The 18112-nt window shown below is 37.4% G+C and overlaps 1 protein-coding gene across 2 annotated transcripts in view; it reads left to right on the top strand.

The window, feature by feature from the left end:
• The window catches only part of Orc5 (origin recognition complex subunit 5), a 57148-nt gene that overhangs the window by 28538 nt on the left and 10498 nt on the right, over positions 1-18112 (top strand). For both annotated transcript variants that reach the window (XM_045135804.1, XM_004652887.2), the window contains 3 exons: positions 474-586; positions 1536-1583; positions 2787-2897. In XM_045135804.1, the coding sequence (XP_044991739.1) occupies positions 474-586; positions 1536-1583; positions 2787-2897 (272 nt within the window). The remainder of the gene's footprint in view (positions 1-473; positions 587-1535; positions 1584-2786; positions 2898-18112) is intronic.

Here is an 18112-nt window from a genome sequence, read left to right as displayed (position 1 = left end):
CACTAGACGTGGTCCTTCAATGAACAGTGCATCTTAGCAGGGGATTTAATTCAGATTTCATTGATAACGGAAGTCACAGTGTTACAGGGCATGTGTAAGATATACACACAGTAGGGCTTTATAGTAGAAGCAAAGTTTGCTATTTTGCTACAATAGGAGAGCATCAGGGAAAGTTTAATGAAGAAAATAGCCTAAAACCTTAACCTGTAGCCTATAACTTACAAGGTCACGGCATGAAGTCAGGAATGGGTGGGATTTGGGCTTCAGAATGGAAGGGGCAAGCAAATGTAACAGAGTGAGCAAAGCATTTCAGTGATAGTCTTTAAGTGCTGCTGTTACTGTCATCACTAAAGCAGGTCATTCATTCATTCAGAGTAGAGACCATCATAGGAAGTGTGCAAAGATGGGCGAGAAAGGACACTACACTAACGGTAGCCTGACAGACGTTCTCAAGTATGTGTTTCGTTGTGTAGGTCTCTCCGCATATAGTCACGTGGAACTTCCATACTACTCCAAGTTTATTCTCATTGCTGCGTACCTTGCGTCCTACAACCCCGCAAGGACCGACAGGAGATTCTTCCTCAAGGTAACAACATTTCTTTTCACTTCATCACTGAAAATCGTAGGAACACAATTGGCTTCTGTATCCATAGGTTCCATGCCTGCCTGCTCATTCATCGGAGCATCAAGTAAAATTGTGTCTTTATTGAGCCTATAAATGTTCTCACTTCAGCAGAATGTTATTTATATTTTACTACTTTATACTAGGTAATCTAGAAATGATTTGAAGGATGTAGTAGGTTATATTCAACCAGCACACTGTACATTCGGGACTTGAGTATTCTTCAGCTTTGGTGTCTGAGAGATATTCATTCTCTATGGATGGATGATTTATTTTTTAATTTCTCGACACTTGTTAAGTTCTAGGGGGCAAAGTTTAGAATAAAAAATTGCTAAAAATGTATTTAGAACTTATTTTGTAATGGCTTTAAGATCACAGCATGAAATTTTGAAGAAAATTGGTAGCTTTGCAGAAGAGACATTGTAATCATTTCCAGTCTCCATACTTGCTGCTTCTTTCTGGAAAACTCCTTTCCTACTCCCTCACCCTCTGCATTTCTGTTTAAATGTTGCCTTGTGTCCACTTCCCCTTCCTGTTCAGCCTATTCGAAGTCGGCCTTCTTCAGTGTTCACTATTGCATGCGACACTTGTTTTCTTCTCTAGGCACAATTTCTAATAAGCTGTGTGTGTGTGTGTTTTGTCATCTGTCCCACCAGTCTTTTGAAGACAAGGGAATATCTGTCCCCCTCCCCATCATGCATGGGTGTGTGCATGCGCAAACACAAAACACAAAGAGACACTAAAAAGATGAATGCAAGCCTATGGAAGTTTTGTTTGTACAGAAATAAAGGTGCAGTACTAAAACCAGTGTGATGAAAAGTTAAAGATTATATGCCATGTTTTCAACACGTTTTCTTTTTGATTTTGTGCAAACTATCTTTTAAATCTTAGTAATTATTTTCCATAATTGTAGCATCATGGGAAAATCAAGAAAACCAACTTCCTAAAGAAACATGAAAAGGTATTTACATTTTAAATTCGCTAATAGAAGAACTTATGAATTTAGGATGAGAAATGAGTGGCTATGTAATTACATTAGTCATTTGCATAGAAGTATCTACTTGTGTTTGTAATAGTACTATTTAATGTTCTAATAGTATTTTGTTAAGTACAATGAAAACACATTTGAGTGAGCTGGTGCTAGAAGAAAATCGAGTTGCCAAAGAATTTTAATGATTTAATTGAAAACTATTGTTCCATACTGTAAAATACAGCTGGTTGCTCTAATACACTTATTTTCCTCTTTTCTTACTTTAAAAATTACATTGAAGAAGTATAAAAGGGAAATCCACAAAGACCAAGAGGAGACCTTTCCAAAGTTGGAAATTTGGAATTGCATAGTATACTGTCTCTTTAACTGTGGGTCTTGACCCCATGTGACACTAATAAAAGGTTCCAATCACATAATAACCATGAACTAATTCAGAATTATATAATGACTGGGGTATTTCTGGCAGCACTCATCCGAGTGGCCTCAGCTTCCCAGCAGCGCAAGTTCTGAACACACAGCGTGCACTTGACTTCTTTAGTATGCAAATAACAAATTAGTTTATCTTTTAGCAGTATTGTGTTAGAATATTTGTTTTAAATAATTGCTATTGGAATTGCTGATTTTATTTTCAATAAAAAAAATTAAATGAATTTTATGACAGAATTTCCAAGTGTCTGAAATGGCTGTAAATACACTTTTTCCATTTTGTCCTGTGTCTTCTTGCAAAGCACTGTTCTCAGCATTGATGATTATGAAATCAAAATGTTTATCCATACTGAAAAACTTTTTTGAAATGTCTTACATGCTGCAAGATAAAATAGATTTAATTCTCCATGTAAACGTAAACGTACATGTCCACATCATCAGTATGCAGAGTTGATTTTGTCTTTAGTAAATAGAAAAATTACATGTATCTCACAAATTTATGATTGATTATAAATGAATGTTTGATTTCTATCCCTGTTTTATATAACTACATAACCAAGGTTGATAGAAAGGGGCCACAAGTGGGAAAAGCCCTAGCAGAATAGACAGGCTTTTATATCAGGCCAAGTTTTAGCTAAGGAGTGCAGACAAAGTAGGGGGACAAGTAGACCTATATTATTGTGGAGAAATTATGATATAGAAAGTGAATGCTCTGGTGTAAGTAGAAAATCCATGTTCTCTTTACAGACAAGTAATCATCTCCTAGGACCAAAACCATTTCCACTGGACAGGTTATTGGCGATATTGTATAGTATTGTGGACAGCAGGGTTGCTCCCACAGCAAACATTTTTTCCCAGGTAAGCTTAATCACAGATTATTGCCTATCATTTGTAGTCAGTTCTTTAGGAAGTATTGTTGATAGAGTTCTAAGTGTACAGATATTGGTCTACAGGTTACTATTTTAACAACCAACTCTCCATATATGTGGATTCCACATTAATAGATTCAACCAATTACATCTAGAAATACTGGGGGTGGGGAATAAAACAAAAATGAAACTTGCTTGTCACCTCAACATGTGTAGACTTTGTCTTATTATTCAGTGGACACCATAGCATGACATCTGTCATTGCATTAGGTGTAAGCAACCTGGAGACAATTCTACACATGCAGAAGGTATGGTAGGTTGTATGCAAATACTGTGCCATTTTATACATATGATCATTCATTCTCACATTTTTGCATCTGCGGAGGTCCTGGAACCTGTTGTCCTAAGAATACTGAAGAATAGCTATAATTAAAAATTCCAGTATTGGGGCTGGAGAGATGGCTTAGTGGTTAAAGAGCTTATCTGCAAAGCCAAAGGACTCAGGTTCAATTCCCCAGGACCCACGTAAACCAGATGTACAAGGTGGCACAAGCATCTGGAGTTCATTTGCAGTGGCTGAAGGCCTTGGTTCTCTCTCTCTCTCTATCTGCCCCCCTTTTCTCTCTCTCAAATAAATAAAAGTAGTATTTTTAATTTTTCAATATAGAATCTTTAGGGTAAATATCAAGTTTACATGTATCTATACATATAACCTGATGACATGAAAAAATTGATGTTTCTGACTTCAATAAAGGAATTTTAGAAAATTATCTTACTGATTAAACAAATGGCCTTAATGAAGTATATGTCTAATCTAATGAAAACAGCATTTAAAGAATTTATTTGTAAGAAAGTTATCTATAATGTTTTTATTTCTCATGTATATATTTTGTATTTACTTCATAGGTTTACATGCCCTTTTTAAAAATTTGATCTGTTTTCCAGAATAATTAATTTTTCAGTATATCACTAGGTGGCAGCAAAAGCCTAAAAAATGGAACTATAAGGTGGATTTTTTAAAATATATTTTATTTTTTCGAGAGAGAGGAAGAGAGAGAAAGAGGAAGAATGGGAACACCAGGGCCTTCAGCCACTACAATCATACTCCAGATGCATGTGCCACCTTTTGCTCCTGGCTTATGTGGGTTCATGAGAAATTGAACTTCATTCCTTTGGCTTTGCAGGCAAGCACTTTAACTGCTAAGCCATTCCTCCATCCCTAATTTTTTTCTTTAAAAATTATTTTTGTTTATTTATTTTTTATTTATTTGAGAACGACAGAGAGAAAGGGGCAGAGAGAGAGAGAGGGGGGGGGGAGAGGGGGGGAATGAATGGGCATGCCACGGCCTCCAGCCACTGCAAATGAACTCCAGTCGTGTGCGCCCCCTTGTGCATCTGGCTAACATGGATCCTGGGGAATCAAGCCTTGAACTGGGGTCCTTAGGCTTCACAGGCAAGCGCTTAACTGCTAAGCCACCTCTCCAGCCCTAATTTTTTTTAAGTAATTAAAAGTTAAGAAAAATTTAAAATATATAGTCACACTTGGTTTCTTTCTTTTTTTTTTTTTTTTTTTTTTGGTTTTCAAGGTAGGGTCTCACTCTAGCTCAGGCAGACCTGGAATTCACTATGTAGTCTCAGAGGGGCCTTGAACTCATGGCTATCCTCCTACCTCTGCCTCCCGAGTGCTGGGATTAAAGGTATGCAAATGATACAGAAAGATATATTAGCACATAGTGTAAATATTAGAAAAAGCAAAACGATATAAGTAGCATTTCTTGAACTAAACCATTATATTAAATACTACATTTAATGTTTTGTTTTGTGAGAGATGGCTAAGGCATTTGCCTGCAAAGCCAAAGGACATTTGATTCCCCAGGACCCATGTTAGCCAGATGCACAGGGGTGCACATGTCTGGAGTTTGTTTCCAGTGGCTGGAGGCCCTGGATGCCCCTATTCCACCCCCCCGGTCAAATAAATAAATAAAAATAAGATATAAAAAATGTAAATAATTAAACTTACATTGTGATTACTTTGCTATGAATAAATATGCTGCTAGAGTAAATATTGTAATCATTTATCTACCAATTAGTTGCTTTTACTTCTTCATTTCAAAAGACTCTGTATAGCAAAAATAATATCAGTGTTCTCAACATTGATTTTTGATAAGTTTTCCATGCCAGCATTTATAGAAAATGTATCTACATTTATGATCCAATTGAAGAAAGCTAGTCATTTATTCTCCATAAATAATTAGCTATATAAGGAGTTAGATCCCTAATGCTGGTAATTTTTAAAATTTATTTCAATTGTAATCTGCATTAGCAGTATTTTTCTGTATTTTAAACAACATGCTGTCTCATATTAAAGTCAATTTTTAATAAAATGAAATATATTAGTAGTTTTTTATTTTTATTTGCTTATTTGTTTAGTTTGGAGACATGGTCTTGCTGTGTAGCACAAGCAAGCCTCAAACTCAAATCCTCCTGCCTCAGTCTCTGAGCATTCTGATTACAGATATATGCCACCACACCCAGCTGTTACTAGTAGCTTTCTAAATATAACATGTAAGGTTTTGTTTTGTTTTGTTTTTCTCTTTGTTTTTGTTGTCACAACTACTTTAAAATGGGCAGTAGGTTGGCTGGAGAGATGACTTAGCGGTTAAGGTGCTTGCTTGCCTGTGAAGCCTAAGGACCAAGGTTCAATTCCCCAGCACCCACCTAAGCTGGATGCACATCGTGGCTCATGTGTCTGTAGTTTACACTCAGTGGCTTAAGGCCCTGGTGCCATTTCCCCTCCCCTCTCTTTCCCTCTGTCTCTCACAGGAAGGAAGGAAGGAAGGAGGGAGGGAGGGAGGGAGGGAGGAAGGAAGGAAGGAAGGAAGGAAGGAAGGAAGGAAGGAAGGAAGGAAGGAAGGAAGGAAGGAAGGAAGGAAGGAAGGAAAAAAGGAAATATAATTTTTTTAAATGGGCAGTAGGCACTATAATCTTCATTGTAAACCACTTGAGCCTATGTCAGAGAAATTGATTTTCACAGTATGCTAAAAAGTAAATATTTAAGAATTAAAGCCTAGGAAAGAAAGAAAGAGACTGCTTCTAACCAGAGCAGGAAGAACGAACATCACATGATGTGGAAAATTAAGTGAACCAAAGAACTTACCTTTTCAATGAACCAAAGAAGGATAATAAATGAATTTTTCCTCTCTGGAGCTTACAGCTTACTCTAGTTTAGGGGTGACGTGCACATAAAAATAGTAAAAGGCTATAAATGAATGAAAGTTTGACACTGCTGTTGAGAAGCTTGGAGCTGGAAAAGATCATGTCTGGGTTGGGGAGATGAATGATGTGACAGATGAAGACAGTGGAGCTTGGTAGAGAATTGAATGAATTTTTTAATTGTTCTTTAAGTATTTCCAATTTATATATGGTACGCACTTACTGTTTGAAAAGGAAACATACCAAAAGTAGCTGACATTTCTAAGGAGTATATTTAGATCAGCAGTATAGGAAGAGAGGGTAATAGAACTAAAGGTATGGGGCTAAGCCAAAGCCAGACACGTCGCTCAGCTGCCACAGGAGTTTGGTTGGGTGGCGGTGACCATGTTGTCACAGTGATGGTTGCTGTAGGTGTGGCGGAAGTGCTGACTCGGGCAGAAGTTCTCATCATGCCACCACCACTTGCCACACCTTGCTGCTGTATCTTGAGTACTGCACCTTCGATTCTTTTGCTTTCTTAGAACAAAACAGCGGCTTTACTATCTGAGGGGAAAATAGAACAGTTATAAGCAATGGGAGGTTTCTGATTGAGAGATTTACAACTGCTCTGGAGTTTTGACTGTGATAAGCAGTGCCTCCATTCTTTTAATTAAGAAATACTATGGCCCAAAATGTATCTTGACCTGGTAAAACATGAAATTCTTTTCACTTTTAGCAACTTAAGTTGTTGGTATTATTGTTGTTTCCTATTACCACTTGGTCTTTACAATGATTTTTATATTTAAAACATGTAAGTGAATGTGCTTGTTTGTTTATAAATCTTTTGGAAACTTGATCTTCATTCTGTTTGGGATACAGAGGTAGAGGAGTGCCTGGGAATAGACAGAACACTTAGCTGTAAGAGTCAACCTTTGCTTTGGATTTGTCAGTAAATTATCAAGTAACATCTACTGTGTTTATGAACATAAACCTGGTCGTTAGGGATCACATCTAGAAGGAGGCTGTCTCCCATGCCTTGTACCTTTTTCCCCAGTGAGTTTTTTCTACCTTTTTTTGATTTGTCTGTGACAACTGTCCTCTTATCCATTTATATTTAACCTATACCCATTTACTTTTTTAAGTGAACAGATACAGCATTTCTTTTATTTGTTATGAGCAGTAGATGGCAATACTGTTGCATTCTAGCTGTAAGATGAACAGGAAACCAGCTTTAACATGACACTATCTTTAATATTTTAAGAAATTTTCAACATTAGACACCTTGGGTTACTTGAGTAAAAGTAAAATTTCCTGAAAATGATGTATGTGTGCTTTATGTGTATATATGAATATGAATACACTTCAATGCAAAGGTAAATACATATTGGTTAGGAATTCTGCAAGAATATTTTCTACCAGAAATAGTGGTTGTTATATGTCTATATGAGGTAATAATATATAATTTTTCTGTTTAATCTGTATGCAGGTGTTTTATAGTAATGTGTTATTTTTATGATTTGACTTTACATATGTAATGATTTTAAAGTGTTTCACATATAACCAATCATGTCTAAATTCAGATTTATTGAGAGGAAAATTTTATTTCTATTATATTTTATTTAAGTTTATTCCATAGTAAGTTTATAAAATAATAGCTTAAGAAAGCTTTCAAGTTGATTAAAACTGCAACTGAGAATAATTCATGATAGTAACATATTCTGGCTATCTTTATTGAATTGCTTTAGTCTCATAAGTAAAGAAACTAGTAGCAGCGCATATTTAACATTTTAAGTTGTTTTAGTGCACAGATCTGTTGAGCTTACTGAACATAGGGTTTTAAAAGTTTTCAGGCTTTTAATATACTAGTCTTTGTGTTTAATACATGTTTTGTCAATCATTATCATGAGTCATTTATTAAAATTTTCATTCAAATAGATAAGGTAGCCTCTCTGTATATACATTCCTGAACATTGTGGGTAAGAAAATATTCTGGCATTTTATTATGTTCTTCCCTTTCTTACATGAGTAGAAGTTACAAGCTGTACTATTTGCACGAAGTAAGATGAGTGAAAAGATTTTGAAGATTATTTATAATACTGAGTTAACTTTTTTCCCAAAGTGTACCAAGTATTAAAAATAAAGTTAAGTATGCCTTTTAAAAAATATTTTTCCTTTCTTGAAGAAAAATGATCAACTTGGAAAGTTTTCATTTCAATGCTCTGTTTTGACTGGACAAGAAGTACAATTCTATAAGACTGTTAACTATATGTCTTAATTTAAAATATTAAGCCATACTGCTTAATTTTTCCCAGATGATAAAGTAGCTGAAATTTGGATATTTAATTTCACACATGCTCATCACATATTATTATTGATCTTATTTGATTAATTGATAAAATAATTTTAAGATAATTAAATTTTTTTCATTTAAACTAATAATTATAGACTGTATTTTGTAAACTGTGTTATAAAGTAATACCAAGCAACAGTCAAAAGATAAGGAATGGAGCATAATTTTTTTTAAATTTTTATTTATTTATTTGAGAGCGACAGACACAGAGAGAAAGACAGATAGAGGGAGAGAGAGAGAATGGGCGCGCCAGGGCTTCCAGCCTCTGCAAACGAACTCCAGACGCATGCGCCCCCTTGTGCATCTGGCTAACGTGGGACCTGGGGAACCGAGCCTCGAACCGGGGTCCTTAGGCTTCACAGCCAAGCGCTTAACCACTATGCCATCTCTCCAGCCCTGGAGCATAATTTTTTAAAGGAGTTTATGTACCATGTTGGCAGTTTAATTTTTCAATAATATGTAATTTCACATTTAATTATACAGAATTTAATAAAAAGTAAAATTAAAATTTTCTTATGCATTTTTTCCACTTATTTGAGCATTAAGAAAAAGCATTTTAAAGCATGGTTTAATATGCAGATGTTATTTTTTAAAATACACATTTATATTTTTAGTTTTTCTGCTTTTAAATTCATAGTATTCTATATGCTAAGATATGTTTACATTTATTTGTTGCATTAGTTTAGTTTCTTGTCATAAATCAACTTTTTTCTCACTGAGATAGGATTAATTGTAGTGTTTAGATAATATTAAGTTTTTAACTCATTTAAGTGTTGCTCCAATTAGCTAAGTAGTACATATTTAAATTATTTTATTTCTCTGCAGTAAATTTATCATCAAAAGAATAGTAGTTTAGATTTTTTTTATCTATAGAGATTTTTGTAGCACATTGTAAAGATGTTTTGCTGTACTTCCTAGTGTAGCGAGTGTACCTAAGATGTTACTTCACCAAAACCAGAGTTTTTAACATTTTCCCTCAGATATGTAGATGTGCATTACCGCAGTCAAACTCTAGATGCGTGTGCCCCCTTGTGTGATCTTGCATGCTAGCATCTTCTTATGTGCCTGGCTTATGTGGGACCTGGAGAGTCAAACATGGGTCCTTATCCTTCACAGGCAAAGCGCCTTAACCTCTAAGCCATCTCTCCGGCCTGTATTTTCAGTTTTTTAAAGAAAAGAGTTTGTTAGTATTTTTTCAATTCTAAAGCATACAAAAATAAAACAAGTTTTAGCTGAATTAGGCTTCAAAGTCACTATCTTTTTTCCTTAGTTAGAATTGAATTTTTCTTTGTATAAAATTTCATTGAACAGATACTTAAGTGTCTACTACATTTCAGGGTCTGTGTTGGAGAAAGAAAATGTATCTGTGGCTTTCATATGCACTCGTAGAGTTAAGATTTCAGCTGGGGTTCAGGGGAGATAGCATTTTTACCCCAGATGGGTAAAGGAACTAATACTGAGATACGTAGTGGGAATGCTAATGCTTAAGTACTTCGAGTGGATTAACAAATGATATTCTTCTACTTCAGTAATTTCCCGATATTTGACAACTTAGATATATATGTGTCTTCTATGAAATAATAAACCTGTTTGTTCCACGTTTCCCTTGGGAATGCCTTGAACTTAGTGTTTGGAGCAATGAATGCTTGATACCTGTGTTTATATAACTAAATTGTGCTATGATGTCATCACACAATCTCAGTTGATACTTGGAGCTTATCAAAGTAGGGACAAAGAAGCAGTGGATCTTATGTGGCTGAATATAAGCTGTTTAAGTGGCTTTCCTTAAAAAGGTATATTGCTATATTTTAAATACTTTGGAATGAAAAATTATACCCATTGTGAAAATAAGGCATATATAATATTTCAAACTGCTTTTATAGATTTTTAATCAAAAGCTCTTTAACCAAATACTTGATTTATGAAACCTTGTTCCCTGAAAAATTAACTTACATGTTATATCATATTATGGTTCTATGAGTATTTCTATGGAAGGTAATTAATTACAAATGCTACTCATATAACATTAGAAATTGTTGATAAAATTGCTATTCAGCTGGGCGTGGTGGTACTCCATGCCTTTAATCCTAGCCCTCAGGAGGCAGAGGTAGGAGGATCGCTGTGAGTCCAAGGCCACCCTGAAACACCATAGTGAATTCCAGATCAGCCTGGGCTAGAGAGAGACCCTACATCAAAACAACACCACCAAAACTATTCATTGCATAAATTGATGAAATGAAAATTTGAACCTTGTACACATAAAATATAATATCCTAAAATCTAGCTATAAGATATTCATATAAAGTAATTTGAGTCAAAGCATTGTCTTCATAGACCTGAAACTTAATGAGTTCAGTTGCTCAGTACCCACATAAAGCCAGATTCACAGAGTGGCACATGTGTCTGGGGTTTGTTTGCAGTGTTGGGAGGCCCTGGTGTACCCGTACTCTGTCTTTGCCTCTCTCTGTCTCTCCTTAGAAATTTAATACAAAAAAGTTCTGTGGATGCTAGAATATTAGAAATGTGAAAAGCCTTTTGTGGTTTTTTTGTTGTTGTTTTGTTGTTGTTTTTGGTAATTTCTCAATGCTCGTTTTGCCTGGTACCAGCATTCCATTGTCTCAGTGACACCTAACAGAAATATCTGATGCCATTAAGGGAAATTATGCATATCACAGAAAATACCTAAAGGCCAACATTTTCTAATCTTTACTGTGCTGCTTTTTCATTTTATTTTATTAGCCACCACTGAGATAGTGAGGTATTCCATTCCCTGCAAGGTAAAGGAGCCTGTCTTCATGCCTACCAGGTGCTGAGTAGGTCAACAGGGTTGCTCTTTGAGAGTCTGGCTCTTCTCTGGCAGCTGAGCGCATCGCCGCCATGATGCCCAGCCTCCACAGGCCGCAAAGGAGAATCTCGAATCCCCAACTGCCCCTGGTGCGCCTGCACTCCTGTGCCACTCTGTAGTAGGTGCCTGTCTCAGGAGCTTTCTGGAGACTGTTTGAGGTTGTTCATGAGTGAAGAGTACAGTTGATGTGTGAGTTCCCTAGCTGTACTGTTGCAAGGAGTCCTAGCATTTTTCATTACCAAGGACAACAAAAAGCACAGTAGATTTTATCATACTGCCCAGAGTGAGAAGTAGCTGACTGTGCTTTCATTTGTAATCAAACAGTGTTTTCTTCTTTCCTTGTCCTCCCTGAGTCTGGTGGTAACTTTCTTCAGTGCAGCCAGTGCACTTTTGTGAGCATATCAGTCCAACAAGGGGCCTTTTTACTGAAGCATAGGAAAATAGAAATTCTGCTTAAGGGTGACCTGTGAAATACTGCCTCAGGGACTCAAAAGACTGCATAAGTTATGTTCGCTACTTTTATATAAAATAATACATTGGTACTGTAGTTTTGTAGACAATATTTTCTAACCATCTTTCTCAAAGCCTAGATTACTTACAATAAATATGCCAAATATATATCCACTATTCACGTTTTTGAGGAAAATGTATTTGACACCCAGTAAATTTTATTTCACTTAGCACATTTTTGACTAAAAACAGGAAGCTTGTATGAATATATGCTTTCAGATGTATTTTAAAGAGACTCCACACTATTACTGTAGTGACTTACATAGACAAATGAATATATTAAAGCTCTGTGACTAGATTGCTTTAATAAGAGGTATAAATATGAACAAGAAGTAAATATTTGGAATAATCTCTGTTACAGGGAGATTAAAAGACTACTTTAAATAGTCCGAAAAAGAAATTGCAAAGACTAAGAGTTTCCCATGACAGCTTGCCAGCACACACCTAGGGGAACTTCTGTGGAAGAGACCAGCCTTGTCACATGACCATGGGTGTACTATGCTGACCCATAACCGTTGGACCACTGCCTCCACCCTCACCCACACACATGAATCACATCTGCACACACCTGCGGACACACTGCCCTGCCTCACCCACACACACATGATGAATCACATCTGCGCACACCTGCGGACACACTGCCCTGCCTCACCCAACCACACACGTGATGAATCACATCTGCGCACACCTGCGGACACACTGCCCCGCCTCACCCACACACACATGATGAATTACATCTGCGCACACCTGCAGACACACTGCCCCGCCTCACCCAAACACATGAATCACATCTGCGCACACCTGCGGACACACTGCCCCGCCTCACCCACATACATGATGAATCACATCTGCTCACACCTGCAGACACACTGCCCCACCTCACCCACATACATGATGAATCACATCTGCTCACACCTGTGGACACACTGCCCCGCCTCACCCCCACACACATGATGAATCACATCTGCTCACACCTGCAGACACACTGCCCCGCCTCACCCACATACATGATGAATCACATCTGCTCACACCTGCGGACACACTGCCCCGCCTCACCCACACACACGTGATGAATGACATCTGCTCACACCTGCGGACACACTGCCCCGCCTCACCCACACACACGTGATGAGTCACATCTGCTCACACCTGCGGACACACTGCCCCACCTACAGATGTACTCATGCATTTTTGCTGCGTCATCATCACACACTTGGAATGTTAGTCGACTTCCTGAAATGGTAGGTGAACATGTTCAAGTACTAACTAGACCTGCTTCCTATTTGCCTTCCTTCTCACCAGGAATTTTCTATACAGACCTCAGCATAAACCTTAAGAAATGATTTTGGTTTTATAGTCCTGCCTTTACTTTTAAGTTGAGCCGCATTGCCCAAAGAACTAAGTCTGCGTTCCATTGCCTTCCTGTCAGCCCTGCTCAGTTTGACCCCGTGACGTCAGTCGTCCCCTGCCGTGGTTGAGCTCAGGAAGCTGTTTCTTCTCTGGAGGCGCTAGTGCTTCTTGTCCCTGTGTTGTGTGTACTGTCCTCCCACTGCTCTCTTATGCTCGTGGGACACCCTGCAAAGCCAGTCCTCTATCAGTCCACACTCTCCCTTGTTTGAAGTTCCTTCGCTTCTCTGTAACCAGGTGATGCTGTTTACTCATCTCGTGGGCATAGCGCTCACACTGTTGTTCCCTGTTACTGTGCACTCTCCGCTCGCCTGAATTCTGCTAGGAGTGATGCACACTTAGGATCTTCCTGGCTACTAAGGTTTGCTGCCATTATTTCCAAAGATTAGAGGTGTTATCTTGTAGTCCCTCTTTGTACAAAAAATGTATGATTTCTTTTTGTCTTGTCTGGGGATGTATAAAAACTAATAATTTCCCCCTCCCTATGGAGGCAAAATATCCCAGTGAGGATTTTAATTTTACCTGGTTTCACAGTATTTTTCCTGTCTCTTCCTTGTGCTTCTTACGAACTCTTCCGCTTTTTGTGTATAAAAATGTTAGTTGAACAGTTAATTTGTGCCATGAGCCAAATGTAGTGCTTGCTGCGTTGTGTAAAACCCATATGGTGACACTTTGTCTATTAAGTTTGTTTATTTAAATAATTTAATATGTTTGGAATCATAAACCTTCTCCAGGACAATCAGGATAGGATATTTCATAAATTAATTGACCTGTAAAAATAATGAGACGGTTAAAATTAATTACAGTTGCAAATTGACTTCCTTCTGTGGCAGAAAGAACTGTTCATTAGTCCAGGAACAGGCTCACACTGTTTACATTAAGCATTTCCAGCTGAAGCTTGTTAGTGACTGCCTCTCAGATTAAGAATAAAAGTCCTCTCTGTGGTACACGAACTCCTATTGGTAAGACATAAATAGTCAGCTCACCCCCACATGGAGGAGGACAGAGACCACAGTAATACACAGTAAAGATTAACTAAGCAAATACTGCATGACCTCATTATGATATGAGTCCAAAAATGTGTATATAAGGAGATTTTCTTGTTTCATTTTCTTTGTGAATACCTCACTTGTCATAGGAGCTATTTAAAGGAAAAGCACATATATTTCAGTTTTTGAGTCAGATTATTTTAAACTAAGGTAAATAAAATATACTGTCAAAATTCCAGTGTATAGTTGGGTGTGGTGACACGCATTTAATCCTAGCACTAGGGAGGCAGAGGTAGGAGGATCACTGTGACTTCGAGGCCAGCCAGGAACTGCAGACTGAGTTCAGGTCACCCTGGGCTAGAGTGAGATCCTACCTCAAAGAAACGAGAAAAAAAATTTCTACTATATGCAAAACTAGGTAAGTTCTATTCTTTTATAGCGAGAGTCTTCCAAGTTTTAGGGATTTTGGTTTATCCTTAAACTGAAGACAAACTTTATTTTGAGGGGGAACTGTCAGTAGAGGAAACATGACTAAAAACTTAGGACATAAATAACTGGCATTTAGTATAGTCTAAAAAAAGAAAACTTTGTTCTCTATTCTAGCATGAGATGTAAATCTTGACTTTGAAAAAAGAAAGTCCAGTCCCTAGGCTACTTGTCAATTCATTTGAATTTCATTCCTTTGACTTTGAGCCTTAAAAAGAAGTGTGGAACAGTATGTGCTCCCTTAAAACCCAGACATGACTTGCAAAAGAATCTGACTTCATAGGTTGTAGAGACCCAGAAGGGGAACTGTACCTTCCCCACAATTGTTAGCTTTTATACTTTTACATTCTCTTTGTTTTTAACTTTTTATTAGCATATAATGAATTAAGTTTTCTTATGTTATTTCTCAAACAAATTTTGTTTTTTGTTCCTTTCCCTCATCTCCCCTCTCATGCCCTCTCTCAACCACAGCCACCTTTCAGCTTTTAGGTTACATATTGCCTTTTGTCTCCCATTTGCCCCCTATCACCTCCTTTTCTCCCCTTGTGTTATATACTGTCCTGTTGCCTATGGTAACTCTCATGTCTCCTGTTTATATACATACACACAAAATGTTAATGCTTATCTCTTAGTACATTCACACACACACACACACACACACACACACACACACACAGCTGGTGATTAAGTTTCAGGCCTTGTGCATGGTAGCCAAGCATTTTGCCAATCAAGCTCTATCTCCAGGTCCTCAGTAGTTACATATTTTGTTTGATTGCTATGGCAATTATGACTTATTTATTTATTTATTTATTCAAGAGAGAGAGAATATGGGCATGCTGGGGCCGCCAGCCATTGCAAACAAACATGCGCTACCTTTTGCATCTGGTTTATGTGGGTACTGGGGAATTGAACTGGGTCCTTAGGCTTCCCAGGCAAGCACCTTCACCACTCAGCCATCTCCAACCCCATGAATCTTTTGTAAATGATATTTAATTCTCTCTTGAAAACAGTAACTTTATTTTCAACATCGTGACTTGAGTTTATGGGTCATTAGGGTAAATTCATTCGATGTTAATAGTTTTCAGCCCTTGTATCTAGTAACTTTGCCCACAGGCTGCTGATGGTTACTTTTCCAGAATATTCTGTTTCCCTAGGGTGAGGTGTTTCCCTGTACTGTCCTCAAATTTGTCTTTAAGGCCTTTCCACAGTGCTTGCTGTCCCCACTTTCTGCCTTCACCCTGCCTGAGTGTTCTCCCAGTGTGGAATCTCATCCTACTCACTTCCCTCCCCCCAAAGCTGTCCTGCATCTCTCCTAACAAGTCATTACCCTTTCCGGTCTCCTGCAGCTTCTAGTTTGGAGTAATTTAAAGAGCACTGACTTTGGATCCAGGAAGTATTCAAATCCAGTAGTGTTCTTGCCACTGTTAGCTCAATGACCTGGAGCCCTTTACTAACCTCTAGAAGTTATCTGAACTGGAAAAAGGTAATTTATTTATAGTAACTAATTATAGGGGAATTATGAAGATTAGAGTAATGAAAATGCCTTGGTACAGTGTCTGCCATAAAGCCCAGACACCACTAGTTTCCCATGATCACTAATATTAAGTTGTTCAGTGGCTCCTTTCTTTCCATTTCTTTTCATCTCTAGGCTTTTCCTCAGGTAAGGTGTGAATGTCTGTGTACACGTATGTTTATTCTGGGACTGTTGAAAGAAGAAAAGGTGGAAGCCCACACACTGCTGCTGAGGTTTTTCCTCACTGCAGCAGTAATCTTCAACCACTTTCTAGAATTCATCAACACCTAAAGTGAGGCATTGTTTTGGCTAAACATATTTAGTATGCTGAGTAGTCTTAACATTAACTGCTTAACTTAAAATTGTTGTAACAACCCTGAAGTATTTTCTAGTAAACCTCTAGCATGGCATATGTGTTCCATTCTTTTTCATTGGGACTTTCACATTAAATAATTGGGAAACGTATTATTTGGCTTGCTGACTGACTAGGAACTGCCAGTCATCCTTTATGATGTCTGTGTTCTCATCCATTAAATGGGATAGACATTCATCTCTAAGGTGTCTCAGGCCCAGTGGGCTAGCTCAGAATTTTATTTTTCAATCATTTTTAAGTTAGAAGATTATAGTCTGTTATTGAACCTAAAGTATAATTGATTCTTAAAGCTCCCAAACAAAAATAGCACTTTAATCATTTTAAGGAATAGAAATAACTTTAAAAGTGAGAATTTGGGAAAATAAAACACATTGGAATTTAGCATCCTAACACTCTTGCCATAGTCATCTGTACGATCAGAGAGGTAATGTGGTGTACTAGCCCCAGGCTTGTGGCGAAGTGTGAGAGTGAGAACCTCTTTGGGTTCACAGAACGAAACCAGTGGCTGCAAGCCCTTCTTAAGGCATAATGAGCCATGTGCCTTTAAGTAGAAAAATCCAAAATCTATAAACATTGAAAAACCTACTTCAGTGATATGTCAATATTGACATAATTATCATTCTTTGAGTTTCCCACCTAATGCTATATTGTATCATGGAGCTTTAGTTCATAATGTTTTTTAGGGTTTTTGTGGCTTCATGGATATATAAACATTTTGAAATAAAGGTGAAGGTTTCCTGTAAGGTTCCTTTTGATCACTGTATCAAGATGTGTGTGTGTTTAATTCAATGCTTTATGAGATAATTACACATTTATCGCCAGTTGCAAAGAGTGACTCAGGCTCTGTCTTCCTGTATGCCTTTCTTTATTAATTTCACCCAGTGAACATTTTTCAAAACTATGCTGCAAGTATCATAGTTGGGAAATCAACACTGATGCCATCTACTGATCTTACTCAAATTTCTGTACTTCTAAATGTAATTTATGTTTTGTTTTGTTTTTTGCAGGGGGAAAGGGTTAATTTCTTTTTTATGTGTTTTCTCTTTTGCCTTTTCTGCTTTTTGTGTTGGGGGTAGAACCCAGGTTGTTTTACTGCTAAGCCATACCTACTATCCCTGCATCCATTGATTTTTGTGTATGTCCCCATGTCTTTGGTTATGTGGAATTTTATCCCACATATAAGTTTGCATATCTCCCACCACAATCAAGATACAAACCAGTTTCATCAGTACAAGGACCATTCTGTCTCCCATTGAAAACCATAACCCCTTCTTGCCTTCCCCTTTCTAATCTCTGGCACTGACAAATGCCAGTCTCCACTGCTATAATTTTATCATTCTAAGAATTTCAATCATATAATATATGGAAATTTATTTCCTCTGAGAGTCACCCAGATATTTGCATGAAATAGTTGTGTGCATTCCTGCTTTAATAAATACTCCACGTGTGGGTGGAGCAAGGCTTGTTTGACAGCCCATTGAAGGACATCAGAGTTCTTTCCAGTTTTGTTTGTTTGATTTGTTGATTGGGTTTTTTGTT

The sequence above is a fragment of the Jaculus jaculus genome, chromosome 16 (genome assembly GCF_020740685.1).
Source record: "Jaculus jaculus isolate mJacJac1 chromosome 16, mJacJac1.mat.Y.cur, whole genome shotgun sequence".
In the NCBI taxonomy this organism is placed as follows: Eukaryota; Metazoa; Chordata; class Mammalia; order Rodentia; family Dipodidae; genus Jaculus; species Jaculus jaculus.
This window is presented reverse-complemented; position numbering and strand designations above follow the sequence as displayed.